Here is a 24,837-nt window from a genome sequence, read left to right on the forward strand (position 1 = left end):
AACACATCCACACTATTTACAATAAATATAAAAAATTGAGGTGTAAATTTATAGAGGTAAGTTTGCAAAACATTGAACTGTGCCGAGACAAGATTTCATCGTGAACTTCCATGCTACCATCAACGAAAGCTCGTTATTTTGCCACCCTGGTTATTTGTACTTTAATAAATATGAATTTTTAAAAATTGGTCCAACATTTAGAATAACCCTGAATATAATTGTTTCTCCTTTGACAAATTTTCAAGTTAACGTAAAGAGAAAGTGGAAATCATCTGTGATCTTAAGAGAGAAAGACCTTGAAGGTTTTGTGCTTTACAAATCAGTTTGTACCACTTTTAACGGTATTTATGTTTAACAACAATATAATAATTGTGATTTATAGGTCAAAAATTTTAAACCGTATCGATCAATAACCTTATTGTGGTCCAGTACGAGACAATTGTTTAAATAAAGTTGCCAAACATTTAAAATAACGAAACTTAAATTTGAATAAAGGTAGTTGTTCTGGAATAACATCGTATAGATATTCTGCTAAAAATTCAATCTATCTTTTGTATAATTTGACTCTATTGAAACAGGTAAATTAAATTTTGGCTCAACCCGTCTGATTTTAACACGTCCCAACATAGTTTTGGTCGTCGTGTAAAACAATCCTACAGTTTTAAACTTTAAAATTTGTTTTTCTTTTCCAAAATTATATTAAAATTAATATTATAATGCTTTTAATATTCACACAGTAGTTGACAATTAGACCGATTTTATTTTTCATTTTAAAAAATACTCTACAGGTCAATATTTTCTAAATGTTAAACATGAATTTTAAAAGTTATTAGTTCTGAAAAAACCAGTGGTGTCCTTTTTTTCTTCAACAATATTCAGGTTAGTTCCCGTCTGGACGCCACGCCAATGCAAAAAACAAAAAAATCTAATCACAAGTAACACCATACAAATATTACATTATTTTTATAATACGTCAAGCTACCCTGTATCGTAAGTTTTTTAATATGCTATTTAGAAAATGAAAGTACCTAACATCAAATCACACATCAAGTACATCACACCCTTAAGGATACTAAAAAATATTTTATTTGGGGCAGTAATAGTGGTGTTTATACAATACAATATTTCAATATTTATAACGAACTTTTGTCGATTCAGGCTTCTACATCCTAACAAAAAATAGAACTAATACGACGCGATAGGATAATAAAATAAAACATGTGAATGCTGCTGTAGCTTGTCGGAAGAAACTTGATCGGCGCTGGTGACGCAAGCAAACGTTGCCAGAAGAACTGAGGACGTAATAAAAATATTATATTTTAATAAGTTATATCAGCGCTATTATTAGTACTAGATAAAAATTTAAACCCGACAACATTTTCAGACTCATTGGAAAGTGCGATATTAAATCTAGGCTAGTTGGTTGTTTAGCCACTTCTAACGTCGATACGATTTATAGTGCGAAATGTGTTGCGGTTGAATGCGTTAAAAGTCTCCCGATCAGTCTGACGTAACACAGTCAGCTGAATGCTATTTTAATTTATTTATTTTAGTATATCGACAAAATAAAATATGCCTAATATTATAAATGAAATTAAATTAGATTTTAAAGACGTTCTTCTGAGACCTAAAAGATCGACGATAAAAAGTAGAAACGATGTAAGTACGCAATTTTATATTGATTTTCAAAAATGGAAATTTATTTTGGCGCTATTTTACTTATAATCAATTAATTTGTTCTTACCTCATTTTTTATATATAAAAAGTTCTTTGAAAAATACTATTATACAGGTCCATTGCGAATTTTCACTTGTATAAAAGAGTATGAGATTTCGAAAAATTTTCAATCGACAAAACTATATATGTATATATGGACTAAAAAAATTTGCTTTTGTATTTTGGAAAATGGTTAATCAATATTTAAGAACCTCAAATTTAGATTTTTAGTTATAAATGTAAATAAATAAATTTAGTTTCTTAATACTCAAATCTCTTTATATGATCTGAATTGTGAGTCTGTATGAGTGAATAAAGCTATTTTTTATACATAAGATTATTGACATTTCGACCTAATTTCGTTCTTTATCAAAATATTTATTACTATAGACCAAAAATTGAGTTCATTGATTCATGAAAATAACATATATAATTTTTTAAAAGTCAACAAATGATCCTTATTACATTACATTTTGTGTTTATAAGTATTACTCCCTAAATCCCATACATTTTCATTATATTAGGACTTAGAACACTGTTCGAAGTACATGCTTTGTTGATGAAAAAGTTCTGAATGTTCTTTTCAGGTCTATTCAAATGAAAGTTCTTTCAAATAAATTCTACAATCTCTTCTAACATTTTTTGGACACCCTTCAATGAAAGTTTTAATTCTTGTATCAACAAAAAATTCAACGGTCACTTTCTAGTCATTTTTGAAATAAAGTATTTTCAAAATTTTGAGCATAAATTCATTGTATTGGTCAGGACTTCAACACTGTTCAAAGTATATGCTTTGATGATGAAAAAGCTCTCCTTATTCTTCTGTATGCAACTGTATGTTGTTTTTATGTTTATTGAAATGAACGTGCAGCATAAGTTCTTTAGAGAGATTCTACAACCTCTTCTAAGATTTTATAACAAGCTCTTTGTTTTTAATTTCCTTAATATTGGTGTCTACTGTTTTTTAATTATTCTAATTTATTTAATGAGCACTATTAAGTAGTTTTGAAAATTCTTCAATGAAATAAAGTTTTTTTTAATTCGTGTATCAACAAAAATTCCAACCGTCATTTTAAAGTCATTTTTGAGAAAAATTTGAGGCCTCAATTCTTCCATATATTTTTTAAATTTCACACTATATTTGATTTAATGTGTAAAGTGGCAGTTATACTGAAACTCACTTGTGGTTTTACATTATTTATCAAAATACGATTTTTACCCTACTTCCTGAAATCTTATTATTTTTTCAAAATTAAATAATTCTCCAACTCTACCCTATCTTGCTTTACTATTATAGCCAATCCGATTCTCTTTATGATATTCTTGTAATACTTGAAAATAATGGAGAACTATTTAATAATATGGTTAAAAACTATATTCAGAGTAAAAATAATCATTTTATGTAAATATTCATAGACCTAAAAATTTTCTTTATATCCATCAAGTAGTCCTGTTAAAAATCCTACCACCTGAAAATTTCAAACGCACTATCATTTATTGTCTTTTTATTTGTCACTGAAAACACAGGGAATCTCAATGAAGAATGGGGTTTTAGTGATTCCTGTAACAACGAAATCTTGATCTTTTTCATTTGAAATATAACATTAGCTTGATCGTGACAATTCTGTAAGAGATTCAGGTACTGAAGTTGCGCCTTTGTGAGTGAGAGTTTAAGAGAATGGAGTTTTAGTGGTTTTTTATTTGAACTTTGACACCAGCTTGATCAAGACAATTTCGTAGGAGCTTCTAGTGCTGAAACTTGTGCCTATGAGAGACAGTAAGAAAATGGGGCTTTGGAGGTTTCTGTAACTATGAAATCTTGATCTTTTTCATTTGAACTCTGACATGAGCTTGGTCCAGACAATTTCATAGGAGGTTCAGTTACTGAAAGTAACGTTCATGTGGGACAGTAAGGGAATGGGGTTTTGGAGGTTTCTGTAAAGGCAGCTTGACATGGTGCAAGACAACTGGCAAGATATTGCACGCAATTTTTTCAAAAGTCAAAATATTTCATAGATTAATATTTCGCGACGTTTGACATTACCACTACCAACACTAACAAAAATTCCATATGTAAATTAAACAAATTCCTAACGCAAATTTTATTTAATATTTTGTGACAGGCTTAAAAATGAAAATAACAAAATGTGAAATGATCAAGAAAAAAGTTGTTAGTGAATAAATGGCAACTATTATATCTGCCGCTGCCTCGCATGTTTATCAGGCTGCAAAATAAACGCGAAAAGTAACTGGACCTCTCCCTAGAATTGCAACTTGCATGCAATAAAAATATTGGCAATATTTCTTGCTCGCAAGAAATTTATCTTAATATTTTGACATACTTTGACATAATCTTGAGTGAGACAATTGTGTAGAATGTTCAAGTAATAAAAGTTACGTCTTTGTGAGAGTTTTAGCAACACTTCCAAGTACTGGAAGTTAAGTCTATTTGATGACGAAAAAATGGACTTTTGGTGGTTCCTATGAGTACAAATTTTCCATTTTCAGTATTTTCATTTGAACTCTTACATGAGCTTGATTAGATATAATTTTATAGAAGATTAAATACTAAAAGTGTTCCTTTTGACTGAGAAGGAACAAACTAAGAAGGATATTTTATAAATTTGTCAGTTTGCCAGGATTAACTAGTCAAATTTTTGTACCTAAGTATTTTATATTCAATTTTCTCTCAAACTTAATCAAATATAGATAACGACATTTATTTATTGTTGGGATAAACAAATAATTGTTTACATTCTAAACATCTTTTGCAATTACTGTAAACAACATGTAAAGCAGAGGGTTACAAGGACGTTTAAAATATGTTTCATGTGTTTTATAAAGCTTTTTACAGGATTTTAAACGAAATTTTGTAATTCGTTTGTATAATGAACGAGTCTATTTCAGCTTATTTATATTTAGGAAAATAACATTTGAAAATTGAACATAAATACCAACTGCGTGGCATTTACTTAATAGTGAGGTCTCCAGTATTTATTAACGCATGTGAGAGTCAAAAGGAAATTATACAATTTGAACAAAGTACAGAGATATCTTAGAAAATTATAAAAAGAAAAACTTTATCGGATACTTCACTTCGCGAATGTGTGTTTACATGTCTTATCGTTGATTATTGGGTTTTCCATGTACTTAATTATTAAAGTATCAAATATCTATGCAGCTAAGTGGGAAATATTAAATGATATACAATGTTTACGCAACGAATGATGAAACATAACTTGAAATTATTAAAATCATATTTTATTAAACAGGTGTTACAATGATATTGAACTAAGATTTATTGGTCGATATGTGTTATGATAATAAGTCGTCAAAAATGACATGGCGGCATCACTAGTTGTTTAGAATTCTCACATAATGGGAATGAAGTGTAAGTAGTACAGCCAGAGTCTCTCAGACATACAAAGATTATACTTGACTGGCAAAAATTTCGGTTTTTTTTTTATCAAACACTAATCAATAATATTTGTAATGTTCTGATCGATCTCTTTTCTGATAAAACCATAATTTTATAAGTGTTGAAATTCTCGATGTTTCTGGTCGAAAAACTGAAACAAGTAATCTTCATAAGGGAATTTTGTAGAAAGTGGAACATGCATCACAAATTTAAGACTAAACATCTCAATTTGTAAAGAGTCGCTAATGATGTAAAAGGACGTTAAATACATCACCTTTCCCATCAATCAATTTTTTTTTTCGATATTCTTCCAATCTAACAAACGTCAACCATCACAGTCCTTCGCATTAATACGGGTTTCTTTGAGCTCCAACTACTATGTCTTTGGCAAATTATTGTCTTACGTAATCTTTTTATCGTCCATTTTGGTTGGTTTCAGTAGAGATTCGCAAAAGGAAATCATTCGTTATATATTTCGACGTTAATTCCTGTGGAACCCAAGTATGTAACTTTTTTGTTGTATCCAGTCTTCCGTAAATGGCTCCAAATTGTTTTTTAGTTCTAGTTTCGCTCTAAACGGTCTCACGACCAGGTCAGAGTTCATCTTTAAGATCAAAATTTCGAGCAAATCAAATACTGATGTTCACTTAAGTACGAAGATTGTCTGAAAAGTTTCTGAACCTCATCCTGAAAATATCAGCATGTATCATTATAAGTTCGGATTTCAAACACTAATCAGTGATATCGGTACTGTTCTGATCGATGATTTAATGCCACTTTTTTTATAAAACCGTAAATTCATCACGGTTTATCTTCTCGATGTTTCTGGTCGAAAAACTGAAAAAAGTAATCTTCATAAGGGAATTTTGTAGATCGGAAAATTCACTTCCGAGAATATCGTAGAGATTATGATCGCGAAAGAAGAGAACTGGGACGTTGTAGCGTACGGACGAAGAAACGGGACGATTTAGTCGATGACCAGATCACGCCAAGCAGCAGCTAAAGATATTACAAAACATTGAACTAACAGAGCAAAAGCAAAGCGAAAAACAGCCATTCTGTGGAATGTGAACGCGGGTCCAGAATGGGAGCCTCAGAAAGGTATAGATTAAAGAGGAAGGGTTTTAGTGGGTCGTACAGGTACAGCCTCACACACCGTCGGATTCGTATGGCCACTGATGGTGCGGATGCCCTTATCTTCGGATAAAAAAAATTGATAATAGAACTAACACACCGTTTCATAAAATTAGTAGATAAGGTTCGTGTTGGCTCCATGTAATTTGATAATATTTCCAGAAATAATACAAACCAATTATAATTGTTAATTACACACATTTTTTTTCAGGTTAACTTATACAGGAATATTACATTTAAAAATTCAAAACAAACTTATGAAGGCATCCCTGTTATGGCGTCAAATATGGACACTGTCGGCACTTTCAAGATGGCACATGCTCTTGCAAAAGTAAGAATTACAATAATTTCAATCCTTGATGATATTCCGAGATATGATTAAATTGAAATTTCCGGAACTATCCGTGATATTCATACTGAACCCACTCGACTGCTACCAATATACCAACACTCTACTTTCAGTCTATAAAGACGATAACTTGGTTATAAAGACGCGCGTCAGATAGTGTAATTGTAAGTATTCGTAGTAGTAAACAGTGTATTTAATATTATGTAAATATACAAATTTGATTTCCAAAATTATAATCCATCTAACAGTCTTTGTGTAGTTTATTATTAGGAGGCTGAAAAGTATTATCGTTTCTGCGCATGTCGATACATGATTGTTATTTGTCAGGTCAGTGTGTCCTTTGAAGTCATATCGACTAAGTTTTAAGGTTATTGTGACTTTTTTATTTCTAAATATTGGAGTATTAGACTTTTTTGCAATTTGGGGCGAAATACTTCTTCTTCTTCTTCTTACGTTAGGACTAGGTCCTGTATTTTCATCAAGGGTTTGCCAGGAGTAGTTGGGATGCTGAGGACTAGCTTCAATACCACCTTATAGGTGGTCGTCCAGGAGGTCGAGTTGTGTCTGGTTTCTTTTCCTTTGTAATTTTTGCTAACCGTTCATTTGGCATTCTGTCAACATGGTCTCTCCATTCTCTTCTGCGGATCCTTGCCCATCTTACTACAACCTGAATATCGCACATGTCCCTTATTTCTTCATTTTTCTTCCGATCGAGTAACGTATGTGCTGTTATTGATCTCAGAGTCCGCATTTCTGTTGTTCTTAGGAGGCGTTTAGTGGTTGTGTGCTCCGCTCTAGTTTCTATTGCATATGTCATGACCGGCCTTACGCAAGTTTTATATATTCTAATTTTACATTTTGTGCTCATGTATTTATTTCGCCAAATTAAATCTTTAAGGTATCCTGATATTAATGCTACCTTCGTTGTTTGTGCTTTTACTTCTTTCTTTAGATTTCTATCGCTTGTTATGTTTGTCCCTAGATATGTGAAGGACATCACTTGTTCTACACTCTGATCGTAGATCGCTAGTTTACATCTTCTCGGTTCTTTAGATATTGCCAGAGATTTTGTTTTTTTTTTGTGGATATTTGCATGTTGTACGTGTTCGCTATTTGTTGGAATTTATATAGGAGCTTCTGTTCGTAAATGCCACAGACGGTTCTCTAAGTTCAAATACAATAATTTTGATCTGTCTAATTCCCATCGGTCAGGAATACCAACATTATTAGGCAACGATATACTAAGGGCAGAAGTGGGAGCAAACCCATGTCGGACAATGACGGTACTCTTAAATACCCTTATCTAACCTTGGTCCACCATCCAAGAATATTTGCATCGGATGAGGAAAACGAGCAGAGCAAATGTTTGGGTCATCCATATAATTATGAAGATTATGAAATTCCAACACACGGAATTGCTATTGCTATTACTTTATCGGCACCATACCGAATACAAAACACAAAAGGGCGACATTACTATCAAGTCCCTCTTATTTTAGTCTATCGAGTTCTTCATAATTGATGTTCATGTTCACCCATCTACATTATAGATTCGACCTCACTATAAACTACTACTATTCGACCTACTATAAAGTATATGAGGTCGAATTTAAACAATTTTGCCGAAATTTGTAAGTAGTATGATGATAAACTGATTAAAAAAATTGACAATATTCTGTTTCTTTAACTTCTTCTTTTATCGATTTCCCACATTCCAACGCTCGTTTACTGATGAGCAAGACACCTGTTCTGATTTGAATCCCAACTGTGAATCTGGTCTATTTGATAGGCAACCATCCATACGTCTTTCTTTCAAATGTGTATTCTGGAATAGTATATAGAGTAATTTTAAGTATTTATTGCCATTACAATATTTTATCTTCTATTTATAATAAAATACAATATTCTTATCGAAATGTGGATGGTAGCAATAATTTTAAATTGTGGTCTTTATTTTTTTTTTAATAGAATAAATATATCTAGCAAATATTTAAAACTGATCCATAGATCTTATTATTTTAAAAAAAATGACAATCTTCTATTTCTTCTTTCATTGATTTCCCAAATTGGAATCGGTTCACTATTGATCCTTCCAATATACCTGTTTGGATTTCAATCCTACCTAGGAATCGACCCTAATTGGTAAGCAACCATTCACATGCCTTCCTTTCAACGGCTTAGTCTATACGACATCAAAACTATCCACATCCCTTCTTATCAACTACCTCAATATCTTCTGAATGTATAAACAAATTGAGTAAACAATTTTTTCTTGATACATTGGTCTTTAAAAATGATTAATATAATAGATGCTGATAAGAATTTCTGGAACCATTAGTGATATTTATAGCGAATATACTGTTTACTGCTACTACTACATCAAAACTAAGAATCTCTCTATCTAACGGGCGTTTCGATAAGTTTTCAGATAGTGTTCCATTCTCTTTGCTTATTTTTTTTTACGAATTAGTCGCGGGAAACAGCTGGCTGTTAATAAACGCCTTCCATAGGTCATATCCGGCTCGAAGGACCAGACAGTATAAATACATAGGTAGGTAGATAGATAGACATATAGTTTATTGACCTCATTCATGAACATTAAGTATATTTAAAGTCAGTTTAGTAAATACAGCCAGTCACATCGAAGGCTCGAAGGACTAGCCTGTATATACTTTAGAGTGTAGGTGTAATAGTAACAAACAGTGTGTTAAATTCCACTTGCGATAGGGGCTTGATCCTTTTAGATACGGCCAACTAACTGTATTATGATTATAGTAAACTGTATTAAAAGCATAACATTGTGAATTGAGGAAGTTTCTTAATTTCTATCAGGATATAAAAGCCTTTTGTAATTAAGAAAACATTTTGTTATAGAACGGTTTATTTACTTGTGTCCACAAGTACTATAGCGTAGATGAATGGAAACAATTTGCTCAAAATCACCCGGAGTGTTTGAAACATGTAGCTGCCAGTTCAGGAATGTCTGACGCCGATTTTGTTAGATTATCGGATATACTGAACGCAGTACCTGGTGTAACATTTATTTGTTTAGATGTAGCGAATGGTTACTCTCAACATTTTGTCGATTATGTTAGAAAAGTTAGAGCAGCCTTCCCAACGCACACTATCATCGTAAGTATATTATCAAATTTAATACATACGGAATTATTATTATCCCAAATCTTGATTGCAACCGTTTATCTACTACAGAGACTCTTCTCATATCACACTCAATGAATTAAGGTCTGGAAAATTTACTGGCTTAATACATTACATTTATGTTTATTGTGATGAGAATTATAGTGCATGAGTGAAAAGTCTGTTTTGTTATAAGAGCTGAATGACATGACAGGATCCTGCAGAACGTCCCGGTTATATACATAGGCATTCTACACACCATAGATCGCTAGTAAATCTGCTCTTGTTTCGAACACATTCCATCCTGAACCATTACTTAACTTTCAGCAAAAACGAGAGTGGGAGTGGAATTAAATTGCTGGTTCTATTCCGTCAAATGAATTGATGCAAAATCGACTCCTATCAATAAAACAAAACATTTACCCATAATGTATTATTCCAATTCTCGTGTAATCTGGTGTAGTATTGAAAATTTCGTCGCTTAACGGATTTGAATACACCCCTTTCAGTATTCATGGAACGTTTTCCAGGAAATGTTAAATAACTTGCAAACTTCACCTCTTCTTCTTATGACTCTACATACATCACATACGATTTTTACAAATGTTTATGCTCATGAGTCTTGTGATACGGACGTTATTATGATGGTATCAACATTGTCAGATCTTTCCTTTTTCCGGAAAAATAATCAACTTTTTTATTTCAAATGGATCACCCTATATCTTTTGTGTTAATATAAATCCTTAAGAAATACTGATTATTTTTCATGTAATATTCTCTAAATGCCATAATTTAGGAGTTATAGATACATTTACATTAACTCCACCAAAGTTACAATAAATATTGTACATTTAGATGGCTACTATTGAATAAATTCATTTAATTTGAGTATTTGCTACTTTGTATGGATGGAATTTATTATCACGTAAAATTTTCATTACGCATATCAAAGTTCTCTGCAGGGCACAAACATCTAAATATTTGTTTTAAGTTGATGCAGTTTTTCTGCGCACTGATTTGGATAAATCTTCTACTGGACCAGTTTCGTTAAATTTTTTTATTAATTTACTGACAATAGATCTTGTTATGAGATTTCGGTTAGGATATAAATTATTAAAGATATTACACGTTTCTTGTTGACATCTATGCCTGTTGCCATATTCTAATATCAGTAAAATATCAATTCGTTCTTTTTCAGATAAACGATCAATAATCAATAAACTTCAACAATAATAATTTATTGAAACGTCAAATTTGTTATTGTAGTAGTCGTAGCCACCCAAATGTATGATTTTAATTTCGGCGTAAATAATGCAAATGTAGCCATAACTCCAAAATTATGGCATGTAGGTTTAGAGAATATTAGACGAAAAATAATAAGAATTTCGAAGAACGAAAAATACAAACTTCATTATTTTTCCGGAAGAAAAGGGAAATATCTGACAACAATGTAAATACCACCGTAATACCGGCCGTATCACAAGACCCTTGTACACAAGCCGTTTCCGAGATAATTGAGGCTTTCCATATATTAAACTCACTCTGTATAATATGCCATCTTCAATTGACGCACATGCTTTAGCTATATCTGAAACATGGATATCATTAATTTTTGATATTTCTATATGGCAATAAGTAAGAATTATGTGAACCATGGCAACGAAGACATCTGTAGAAAAATATTCGCACAGAAATTGCCATGAGTTATATCAAAACCCAGACATCGCATGAATAGAGAAAAAAAATATCCAGAAAAGGTGAGGCAACAACTGAGTGCTCCTAAATATTCTTTTCTGTTAACGATTCACTTTTCATTCGTTTTGTTCACTTCTGTACAAAATAGAAAGCGATATAACAGAGGACAACCTATGAACAATTATGGTTCTTGAGGTATCAAGGAATAAAAAAAACTGCTAAAAACCAAGCTCCAATTCAATTATTAAAGACACCAATGGATTTACAGAAATGATAGTTTATAACTGTCTTGAAATTTTCCCTCATTTCTGTCTCCATTGCGTAGTGTGTCACTTCAATAACCAATCCCTCTCTTTCTAAGTTCTTCAAACATAATAAGAACAGTTTTAAGAACTCAGAATATTCGAAAACTACATTAGCAGAAAAACCTATCCAGCCTCGTTTGAGCAATCGACAATCATAGTGCTTCAATTCGAAAGTAAGCCATTTCATGATTTGTCGTGATTGCGATGTCATTTTGTAGAATAGACCTTTGAGGATCAACAGAGCAGCAATATGGTTTTTTAATAGATCAACGGCCCATACAAGAAATACATCTATGAAAGTCATTAGAGAAATGTTTTCTGATCACGAGATCTCACATTATAGCGATCACTATTAACCTATAGGCTTCCCAGATTTATCACCGTAAGGAGACTTCTTCAAATCAGGTCACTTGGAATTCATTGTCGTTCACATTATCCAGTCTATTAGCGGTTTGCCTGCAGATTTTTCACCTACAGGGACATCTGTGCTCGTACTCGATTGAAGGCTGCAATACCTGAAGACATTTCTGCAGTATCGTATGACACTTTAACATGAGTTATAGAGAACATAGACTTGTGTGTATTATTGCAGAAAGTCGCCATATTTCCGATGTTATTTTTATAAATTCCATCAAATTTTTAATGCCTCAATTCTTTAATCGGGTTGTCCGCTGATTATTTTTTAAAAGTTGTTGATGTCATTACACAACACATGTTATTCACCCTGTACGATGGATTATCTTTTTAAAAGTACTAGTGATTATTTCATATATCATATATATTCATATATCATAGCTCGGTGATCAAAGATTTTCCAATAATGAAGAGGTGATATCGGAAGTTAATGGCTATTTTGAGGAGCTTGACGATTCTTATTATAAAAAAGTTATCGAACTTATTGAACATCGCTGAGAAAAGTGAATGGTGCTAAAAGGAGATTACGTTGAAAAATAAATACACTTTTTTCCAAAATTTTTGTGCTTCCTTTGTTAGGCCAGGTAATTCTGGGACCATCCTTGTAGGAATTAATTATATGTCGCTTTTTAAAAAATCTGAAGCCTTCCATCACTTACTGTTTTGTTTTAAATGTAACAAAAAGGGTAGGTTCGGATTTTTTTTTAGGTTTAGGGATCCATAATTTAGTTGTTTACAATAATCTGTAATAATTATCCTCTAAGATGCTAATAAAAAATTGGCTCTAGCTATAAAAATGTTACAAAGGTTGAAAGGTATGAAAGCAGCTAATAAACCTATAAAAAAATTTTTATGGTCACCACTTACCGTACATTTTCGTTTGTTCAAGGATCTACCAAACACCTTATATAGATTATATTAACTTATGCCTTATTTTATATAGGATGTTCCGGAACTTGATGCAAAAAATTCGGGAGTGAGTAGATAACGTGAAAATAATACTGAGACATAAAAAAATTCTGTCATACTATCCCTAACCTAACCTAACCTAATCATAAGTTAAGTTTATTTTCTAAATGTGACATTCGAACATTATGAATTTTCAATGGCCTTTAGCTAGTAGAATTATTTATTCCGTTAAACACACTATATGGATATTCGTGATAATCCATTAAAAATTCATAATGTTCGAATGTGTAATTTAGAAAATATATTTAAACATAAGTTCTGATTTCGCAATTTTAAAGACCTATAACTCAGAAACGAGGGGTGGCGCGAGGACTTTTTTTTTCATGACTCAGCATTATTTTCACATGACCTACTCACTTCCAAATTTTTTTATTCAAGGCCCAGAACACTCTGTACATTAAGACACACAATTCCATATTTGTTACGTAAAATAACAACCACTTTCATTGAAGGCAGGTAATGTGGTAACAGGTGAAATGGTAGAAGAATTGATTTTATCTGGAGCTGATATAATTAAAGTTGGAATTGGTCCGGGATCAGTTTGTACAACACGAATGAAGACGGGAGTTGGGTATCCTCAACTTTCAGCTGTTATAGAATGTGCAGATTCTGCTCATGGACTACAAGGACACATTATTTCGGTGGGTAAATATTGTTTTAATAAGAGAATTAGTTTCCAATTAGTTTCTAATGTCATATGCACGTCATGAAGCGACTAACTAAATATATATAACAAAAAAACATGTCCTGACTGACTCACTGTTATGTCTGGTTCACAAGTCCTATTTCGTTCAAATTTGACTTGGTCCACTGAAAATTATGCTTTTGATCTCATTTGATTCGGAAACAAATGCAAAAGTTAGAAACAACAAAGTAAAACAAAAAAATAATGGGTTTGTTTTTTTTATATATTTCAAAAACTATTTGAGATAATCAAAATTTGAAAAAAAGAGCAGAATATATCCTAAAAAATGTCCCACCTCCTGGAATTATACCGACAATATTTATAACTTTAATTTAGCGGAGAAAATAAGGGTAAAAATGCGTGCTTCATCCCAATCTGACTCATGAACTAAAACAATTATTTTAACTGTTTAAATATTGATATTAAGGAATAAAAAAATTTGGGTACCAAGTAAACATTTCAATTAACAATAATCCGTCAACAAAAACTTTTTATTACAAGTTTTTTCTATTAATTAAGCTTTTTAGCTAATTACTTAATTTTCACCATTTGAATGTTAACATGAAAACGCTGATTATTTCAAAACTATGAATCTAACCCTAATCTTAAAAAGGTTTAAGATCCTCGTGTGAAAAATTTTTCACTTTTTTATTAATAATAAAAAAAGCGTTAAAAAACTATTTATGTAAATAAGGCCATCAGGAATAGTTTGTTTTGTTGTTTTTTTTTAAAAAACGTTCATATAGAAAAAAATGTACTTTTTGTATTACTTTAGTAACATGTTGGTATATAAACTAGTTAGAGTTGAAAAAAGTGAAAAAAAATTATTTGGGCTCTCATGGGATAAAGTGAATCTCTAATAACGCAAACATAAAGGCAACCACGACTACAAAAGCTTGTTATTTGGGTTGTCTATTTCTCTTAATTGTCAAAAAATTGTTACAATTTGCAGCTAAAAGACAAACATAAAATTAAGTAAATAAAAATAAAACAAATAAAATAAAATTTCAATATACAGAAGAAAACCATAATTATTAACTAATAGGTAATAGTAATAGGTAATAATTAGTAAATAAGTCCATATTTTGTATATAACTTATAAACATATTGTATTTTTGGACTTGTAGTTTTCTTTCTATTTTTATTTATTGTTAATAAAATAACTATTGACGATACAATAAAAATGCTTAAAATTTCTTTGTTAGTTACCAATTATTAAACAAATTGAGCTCTAAAACAAACCTCTAACTCAATTGTTTATAAACTTTTATATTTTTTTTATTGTTAATTATTACATTCACATGAAATTTAGTTTTTTTATTTATAAAATAATAAATATCTTCTGACGAAGGCTGGCGACCATCATGACTATTTGTATTTTATTCACAGCTCCTCTAAACAATCGGTTTGGTGTGCAATCAATCCACTCCTTTAACTTTAGCAGCCATGATATTCTTCGTCGTCCTATACCTCTCTTTCCCCCTATCTTTCCTTGCATCATCAATCTCTGGAATTCGCACAGTTGTCCCCTCATTACAAGACCCAAGTACTCTAATTTCACTTCCATGTATACCATCTCATACCTTCGATCTCGAGGTGGCTCTAATTCCTCTCAGCTACCTCGAATAAGGTTAGACAGAAATCAAATCGCAACTAGTACCTGCAGTTGGTGTTTGGCGAAAGAGTATCTGGACTATATAGTAAATATAAGAAGAGTCCATATGAATTCAAAAGTCCATCAATGAAACACTCGATTTTTTACTTTTATTCTTCAAGTACATGATCACGGACCTTTCTGAATTAGTTACAATGATATATAAACTCGATAGTTCATCATTCGTTTTTTATATGGCCACTTTTAAAAGTAGTTTACCGAGTACAAATCATTCATTCCATGAGACAGAGAAAATATTTACGCAACTTTTCCTCCTTTTTCACTAACTAATCTAAATGTCAGATTCATCTAAAATTTGGTCAAATGACATTTAAAACATCGATACGCAATGAACTAGTAAGTAAGATTTTTATATTTTAGGATGGCGGATGTACTTGTCCTGGCGATGTAGCTAAAGCTTTCGGAGCTGGTGCTGACTTTGTAATGGCCGGAGGAATGTTCGCTGGCCATGACGAGTGTGATGGTGAGGTGATAGAAAAAAATGGGAAGAAATTCAAGTTATTCTATGGAATGTCATCTAGTACAGCAATGGATAAACATGCAGGTATACATTTATCTAATTATAAAATGTGTATCATCCAAAGTGTAATCCATTTTTGTACCTCTAGGTGGAGTAGCAGAATATAGAGCATCAGAGGGCAAAACTGTCGAAGTACCTTACAAAGGAGAAGTGCAAAATACAATTTTAGATATTTTAGGAGGTCTTCGTAGTGCTTGTACATATACTGGAGCGTCAAAATTAAAAGAGCTGTCTCGTAGATCAACTTTTATACGATGTACTCAGCAGCTTAACAATATTTACAGCTAGCTTTCATAAGTAGATTGTAGAATGGAATTGCCAAATTTTAATCTAATGTATCATCATTTATGTATAAATTTAAAATTATACACTTTATTTGAATTTTTTTTCCCTTTGACTTGTATCCACACCATTGATCAGTAAAGGTAGCTATTATTGCCGAACTTACTAAACACTGTTTACACTACCACTACATTAACAATCACTGTCTGACGCGCGCATTTCGATAACCAAGTTATCACCTTCAGTGGCTGAAGGTAAACTTAAACCTTATAACTTGAGTTACCTGTTTTATACTGAATTTTCCCACTAAAACAACTTCTCCCGCGAAAATTAATAACAGCGGGTAAACTTTCTTGGCGGAAATCTTCGCTCTTTACATTTATACCTTGACTACTAAACTATAGAGTGGGCCGTAAGGGATTGGACCTTTGTCCCTATGTAAGCTTTTCTCACACTTAGTTTCTTACAGCCCACTCTACAGTTTAGTAGTCAAGGAATAAATGTGAAAATTCCCGCCAAGGAGACGCGGAAATTAATTTTCGCGGGAAAAGTTGTATTGGTAGGAAAATTCAGTATAAAACAGGTAAGTCAAGTTGTATGATAATTCAATTAATTATAATATCAAACAAACATTTTTATTTTAATTGAGATATTACATAGTTATAGATAATTCAGTGTTGCTTATATCTACCAATGTCTTGAATCTTTGTGAGGATATGAGAATAAATGCGTTATTAATGAACTTAACTTGTAGAATGCAATAATTATTTAAAAGCTTGAAGCCACTCAATGGTTCACAAGGCCTGATCCTGCAGAAGGAGTCCTCTAATCGAAGATTAAGGCACCTTAAGCTGTAGACGAGGGAGAAAACAAAGTCATATCTCTTAAACTAGTTATTGAAAGTAATGCAGCTAAATAGATGAAAGGCAATACTCTAGAAACCTAATAGCAGAGAATGTGCTTATCACTGACACAACATAACCAGGGTCGCTGATTTGGGTAAAGGAGGAAACTATAATACATATCCAACTGTCAACTTTTTATGAAAATACCGAGGAAAATACTAGCTTCCACCTAGTGAAAAAGTATTGTCTCAAAACCAGTCCAAGAGGTAGGCTGCAAAGCATTTTTAGAAATTGCCTCATACACATTTATCGCCTGGGTTCTAGTCATTTTTTGCTGTCATAATATGACAGAGTTTTTGAACCAAAGTTTTACGCTAGGCGACACCATAATAAAAATAATGACATTTGTCGTTTCGGTGTTTTGTGTAGAAACTGGCTCATACACATTTATCGCAATGGTTCTAGTTACAATTTGCTACCCTAGTGAGACAGTTTTTCAAAACCTAGTCTCATGCTGTTATGTTTTATATTAGTAGACATTGAACATATAATGTTCTATTAAAATAATGATATTTTTTATATTTTCATGGAATTTTTGATTTTTTTTAAAAATGCCTCATATACATTTGCCGCAACGGTTCTAGTCACAACTTGCTACCCTAGTGAGACAGTTTTTTAAAGTCTAGTGTCATGATGTTATGTTTCATATTAAAAGCATTCAACATTTTATTTGTGATATTATAATGATATTTTTTGTGAGTTTTATTGATTTTCTGAATATTTTTAGAAACTGGCTCTTGACAGATTTCTCAAAGCAAATCTTACGCTGTTAAGTTTTTCATTAATAGACGTTTAGTATTGAATTTTATTATAATAATAATATTTTTATGCTTTCATGGGATTTCTGAGAATTTTTTGAAACGAGCTCTCACACATTTGTTTCCCAGATTCTAGTTATAATTTGCTGCATTAGTATGACAGATTTTTTGAAAGCAAAGTCTACCCGGTTATATTTTATATTGATAGATATTCAGCTTTTAGCTTTTTTATATTATTGATAATTTTTTCATGTTTTCATGGTGTTCCTAAGTACTTCCAGAAAATGGCTTGTACATATTGTCGTCCAGGGTCTAGTCACATTTTGTTGCCATAGTATGACAGAATTTCTCAAAGCAAAGTCTACGCGGTTATATGTTATATTGATAGAGATTTAGAATTTGTTTTTATAATAAGATGACACTTTTTTATGTTTTCATGGCGGTCCTAAGTCTTTTCAGAAACTGGCTCATATTTATTAGACGATTGCTCATAATTTGCTGCATATCGAAACAAAGTCTTATGCTTTTATGTTTTATATTGGTAAGGATTGAGCATTTGGGTTTATTGTCCTTTTTTGTGTCCTTTATTGAGCTTTAGTCACAATTTGCTGCCATAGTATGACAAGAGTCTTTAAAAGCTATATTTTATATTAATAGGGATTTAAAATTTGAGTTTTATTGTAATAATGACATTTTTTGATAATTTCATGGCGCTCCGGAGTATTATGAGGAAATGGCTTATACAAATTTGTCTCAAGTGCTTTAGTCATAATTTGCTGCCCTAATATGACAGTTTTTCAATGCAAAGTATTACATTGTATTAATATTTTATATTAATAATGTTTTATCTTTTAAGTTTTGTTATAATGACATTTATTGATGTCTTCATGGGGTTCCTAAGCATTGTTATAATCTGGCTCAAACACATTTGTGACCAAAGTCGCAACGATTATATTCGTCGACGAATTTTACAAAGAGATGTTTTCTTCCGATCGGATCTTGTTGTATTCGTCAACAAATTTCATTTTATAGCAGTCGCATTTGTATTAAGAATTATTTTTATGCTACACCTATAATAATAAAATGAATATTTCTAAACAAAGAGTGATTTTAATGCTTCTACATTATCAGACTCAAAATGAAAATTTGCTTCATCTATTCTAGAGTCTGAAAGAAGGCGGGAAAAGGTATTGCTAATGTTTAAAAATAGGCAGTATAAAGGATTCCACTCTATTTTGATTAATAAACATTTGGTTGATAATGAATCAAAATTTAAAGAATATTTCCGAATTTCCCTCCATCAGTTTAACTACATATTGGAACTAATAGGGTACGATCTTCTGAAAGCACCCTATAATCGTGTTAAGGAACCAATAACACCAGCAGAAAAATTAGGCGTGACGTTAAGGTAAGTAAAATTGTTATTTTTTAAAGAAAAAAATGTTACTTTTGAAGAGGAATAATAAAAGAACACAAATAAATTTTGATATACCTCAATTTTAATTATACAACATATTTTTCTAAAAATTAAAAAAGCAAAAGAAATGGGTATTCTCAAACCTATTATGTTTTTATAATGATGATAATACAAAAACTAACAAATTTCATTATTTATGGTAAAATTTGCACAATAACGTACTGTACTGAGTTGACCTTCATGGGGACTATTATTAGTATTCGAGTACATAATTTGATGGCCCTGTTCCCAGTTATTATTAACAGTAGAAGAAGTATTAGGTGAGGGAGTTGGCAGAGGTGTTCTGCATTGATATTTGTTTGTGCATGGATGAGGAGATGATTTGTAGCAACTTCATTCCAGCATCAGAAATCACTTTAAAAATTTTATTTTTTGTTTGTGCCAACAAAAATAGGAGAAATTTTTTCACGAAGGTCTTGAAAAGTAAACCAATTTCATCGCCAGCAGGTACAGGAGGAACAGTTAGTTGACTCATTATTGCCTCTCGTTCCAAATTATTTTTATTTATTGCAGTGAGAATTTGCGATGTTTCGCTTTTCTGAGGTAAATCTTTTGGAGAAACCTCTATTAAGGTCGATGAAGTACTACCAGTTTCTGCGGTATGTTTAGCCGGATTTATTAAATCAATTGCAGATTCAGTGACATCCATAAATGTGTCATTGGCTTTGCCGTCTAACTGGTACCTACCTATGAGATTCCTCATGTAATTCATTTTGCTGCGAAGTTTGATCCCTACTTTTTTCAACTTCAGCATTCGTCAATAATCTAAAACAATGTTAATTTTGTACTAATTACGTTAAAATCAGTAATGAAACATTCTTTTTCCACTACGATTTGTTAATTTCCATAAAAATGTACTTAACTTTTTTTAATGTTAAAATTTTCTAACAAAAATTCAAAATATTTACTGAACAACTAATTACTTATCTTACAGAAAAAAATGTGTACCTTCTTTCGTGTTCCACTACGTCTAAAAATCCTTTTTCTTAAGCCATTTCCTTGACTTCGGGTTGGTTTTTTTGAATACTTTTTTTGTTTATAATAGTTGTCTCTTAAGTTTTTCCATCTTTTTTTACATACAGTACCTGCAAAGTAAATATATATTTCGGTATTTTTATTCCAGATTTCTGGCAACAGGAGATTCTTACAGATCGTTGTATTTTGCGTTTCGTATAAGTCACAGCTACATAAGCACATTTATCCAAGAAGTCTTAAGAAATATATGTAAAAAACTAAAGCCATTGTATCTACCGCCACCTTCAGAAGTAAATTTGGGATTTCCTCAACCTCGTTGCAGCTATTGATGGGAAATTACAAGAATTATTTTTCTATAGTTCTTTTAGCACTTGTTGATGCTAACTAGAAAATCGTTCTAGTAGATATCGGATCTTACGGCAAAGAAGGTTATGCAGGTATATTTTCAAAATCTGAAACCGGTCAACAAATCTACAGCGACAAATTCAATTTTCCCCAACCTGAGTTACTTCCTCATTCCAACAACATAATCCTGCCTTATGTTATAGTTGGCGACGATGCAATTAAGTTAGATAAAAATGTTATGAAAATATATATCCCAAAAAATAAATATTACTGGACAATAAAAAAGCAGTTTTCAATTATAGACTTTCGAGAGCAAGAAGGCTTACTAAGAATTGTTTTGGTCTTTATTGTTATGTTTTTAGGATTTTTTTTATACCAATTAACGTGAAATCGTCAACAGTTGACTTAATTATTTTAGCATACTGTTGTTTGCACAATATGTTGCGCGAAGAATATATTTCAAATAAACAAAAAAAAATAATTTTGAAGACGAAATTTTCCCACTTCCTACTGAGAATATGATACCGTTGAAAGGTACGGGGGGATTTGCTCGTGCAGAAGGTTTTGACGTTAGAAGTAGATTCACAAATTACTTTGTCAATGAAGGTGCAGTAAAATGGCAGGATGAAATGATAAATGAATAGTGTTTGTTTACAATCATCAATCGCTACACAAAAAGAAACAATGTACCTACATACCTATATAACAATAAATTTGTTGTTGAAATACTTACTAGTTTTATTCAATTCTTTTGCAATTTTTAACCATATTGTTTCTTTTTTAGTGTACAATTTGTAGGTTTCATGTTTAGGTTCATAAATTTCTAGATAATTGGATATCTGATCCACAAGCTGTTCATCATCTAACACTGAAAGCGGGTCTTCCATTGTGCTTAAAAATTAAAAAATCTAAAAAATAAATACATTTTTGATCAAATCATTAACAAAACATACACTTTGAAGCACTATCTTACTTGAAAAATAGTCTTACTTACCAACAGAAGTCAGCTTGTACGGGTTGATATAACGATGACTTCTTGTAAGCCAATAGAATGTGGAGTGCCCCAAGGCCCAATACTAGACCCTATTTGGTTTCTTCTCTTTATAAACGACATCGCCTATCTAGACATAGTGGTAAAATATGTCTTTTCGCAGACGATAATAGTTTATCTTGGACCATCCCTGATCTCACGGCACTTCATAGGACCATATCCAGTGACCTAATCACCCTGTAAAATTCTTAGGGCTTGTTGTGAACAATTCCTGGTAATGGGAGTTACATATTGCCACTTTATCTAAAAAATCACGTTCCTCCTGCTTTGCGCGGAGATCAGTTTCCAAAGAACTGAACTTATCCACCTAAACAGTTTATTATATCCTTGTTGAGTCGCATATCCGATATGCCTTTGCCTTCTGGGGTACTCAATTTGAGCGAATCTTAAAACTACAAAACAGAGCTGTTAGATATTCACTTGGACTAAATAGCAGGGACTCTTTTAGAAGATTAAAAATACTGACTTTTCCTTTCTTATTTATCTTTGAATCCTTTTGCCTAATTCGTAAGCACGCTTATCCAATTTCAGAAAGATCGTTTCACAGCTATCCACCTAGGAAAGACCTTTACTTACCTACTCCTCGTTCAGAATTAGTTAAGGGCACAATATTTTACAATGTATAAAAATGCACAATCACTTGCCAATTGAAATCAAATCGGTATTATCTTGTCCCGCATTCTACAATAATTTGAGGGCATATCTACTCTGTAAACGACTTCTATTTTAATAATAATATTTAATTCTGGACATGCTGCATACTGGTTTAATTTTTGCTATGGATTTATATACGAATTATTACCTATAATTTTGTTATTCGTTGTAGTTTTATTCTGTATATTGAAATTTCATTTTATTTGTTTCATCTTCATTTAGTTATTTTTTTGTTTGTTTTTTAGTTTTTACAAGCTTCAGTCTACAAATCATAATAATTTTTTGACAATAAAGCACGTCTCTTTATCTATCTTATCAAGCAATGCTGCTTAATACCTTCCTGTCATTATTTCACCTTCTTCAATATAGTTTATGAACACAATCCCATATATTCTCAAACTTTTATGTGTTGAAATCGAAACCTTTCAGAACAATCCTCGTAGTAATTCTAAATTAAATCGACAAGCTTTCGTCTCAACCGATTTTTAAGTTTAAACTTAGAACACCCAATACAATCTGTAATTCAAACACATTTCGAACATATGTATTATTAGTTAATAAAAGCTAAATACATAGCCCAGGTCTATAGCATAGTGAGAGTCTTCAATTCTTTGTTTTTAGTAAATAATTTATATACGTGTATTGGAAAAAAGGTCGTCTTCGGCGAGAGTGTGGCAAGGTCCAACAAGGTAACTGCTGAATGTACCGGTGCTGAAGACTTGGCTGACAAGATAGCAGGCAATGACCGCTTATTCGAGAACATTGAACCGACAAACTCCATTTCATCAGAGAACTGAAGCCGTGTAGTTCCGTAATATACAAGAAAACATGAAATATTTAACTGTAATACGTTCACAAATATATAGTTACAATAATAATAATAATGTGTTATTCGCTTATAGGTATATAAATACGTTGAAAATATTTTAAGTTTTATAAGATACGTCGAAAACACTTGAAATTTAAAGTAATAAAGATTTTTAATTCTATTATATAATGATAGTCCTTTCAGCTAGGACAAGCATAGTTAAACAGAGACATAAACTAATTTAATGGTAAGGCTTGGGGCACCATGCCGAATGTTCGACAAGGAAGAGGAAAAAAAATAAACTATATTAGCATATAGTTTGAATTAGTACTATTAAGAATTTTTAGACAAATACCAACTAAAACAAAGTTGTCGGAAATAATAACTACACTACTGATATTAAAAATAATGTTCGGCAGTACCTACTGCCGAAATAAAAAAATGCTCCAACCCACAACTATATATAGAGAGAAATGCTTTATCATCAAAAATTTGTTACAATTTGTAGTCAAAAACTTGTAAAAACTAAAAAACAAACATGAAAATAACTAAATAAAGATACAAATAAAATAAAATTTCAATATACAGAATAAAACCACATTGAGTAACAAATTTATAGGTATAGTAATAGGTAATAATTAGTATATAAGTCGTATATAAGTCCATAGCAAAAATTAAACCAGTATATAGCATGTCTGGAATTAAATATTATTATTAGAATACAGTCGTTTACAGAGTAGAAGGCACTTTCCAGTAAATATTCCCTCAAATTATTGCGGAATGCGGGAAAAGATAATATCGATTTGATTTCAATTGGCAAATGATTGTGCATTTTTTTACATTGTAAAATATTGAGCCCTTAACTAATTCTGAACGAGGAGAAGGTAAGTAAAGGTCTTTCTTAAGTGGATAGCCGTGCATCGATCTTTCTGAAATTGGAGAAACGTGCTTACGAACTAGGCTTGACTCAGAAGTTCAAGATCAATATCCACAGGCATCTCTACACGATAGGGACTACTTGAATTACTCGAGTTTACCCTTTTGTGATTGCTTTTTACATAAAAAAATATTCTAATACAGAATAAACAAATTTAGTAGAAAGAGTGGAAGTTGGTTACTGTGAGACATGGACATTGATCAAATTCAAGTAACCTCAGGAGAATGGTGAATAAAATAAAAAAAAAACATATAGAGATATAGAACGAATGAAGCTCAAATGCGATTGTATTAGTATGTATGAGTATTATCAGTAGTGGGTCCGATAATGTATGTTGCGATAGTAACCACCTTTCAAACTCAAAAAGTAAGAAAACGTCTTAAACTACCAATATATTGTTAAACAGCTCAATATGCCTTATAGATCCTAGTCTTGGAGTCAAGCTAATGCTTCTATCTGTTTTTTCCAAAGACGCCCTCTTTTCCTTTTCGCTCATTCTCCCCTCAATAAAGATCTTTTCATCCAACTATATTTCTGCTCTATGTTGACATATCCCATATCAGCTTGACCACCTTGACCTAGAATGCTTTGATCTCTGATCCATTTGAGCAATTGAGGATTTTATTT

General features: G+C 31.7%; 1 protein-coding gene across 1 annotated transcript; it reads left to right on the forward strand.

Annotated features, from left to right (window-relative positions):
• The first annotated feature begins 1,346 nt into the window (after positions 1 to 1,346).
• Positions 1,347 to 16,400, forward strand: LOC130894375 (GMP reductase 1-like). The gene is made up of 6 exons (XM_057801154.1): positions 1,347 to 1,659; positions 6,480 to 6,599; positions 9,492 to 9,749; positions 13,591 to 13,779; positions 15,859 to 16,042; positions 16,107 to 16,400. The coding sequence occupies exons 1-6, from the start codon at positions 1,573 to 1,575 to the stop codon at positions 16,304 to 16,306; spliced, it is 1,038 nt and encodes a 345-aa protein (XP_057657137.1). The 5' UTR covers positions 1,347 to 1,572; the 3' UTR covers positions 16,307 to 16,400.
• Positions 16,401 to 24,837: the final 8,437 nt, after the last annotated feature.

The sequence above is a fragment of the Diorhabda carinulata genome, chromosome 5 (genome assembly GCF_026250575.1).
Source record: "Diorhabda carinulata isolate Delta chromosome 5, icDioCari1.1, whole genome shotgun sequence".
Classification (NCBI taxonomy): Eukaryota; Metazoa; Arthropoda; class Insecta; order Coleoptera; family Chrysomelidae; genus Diorhabda; species Diorhabda carinulata.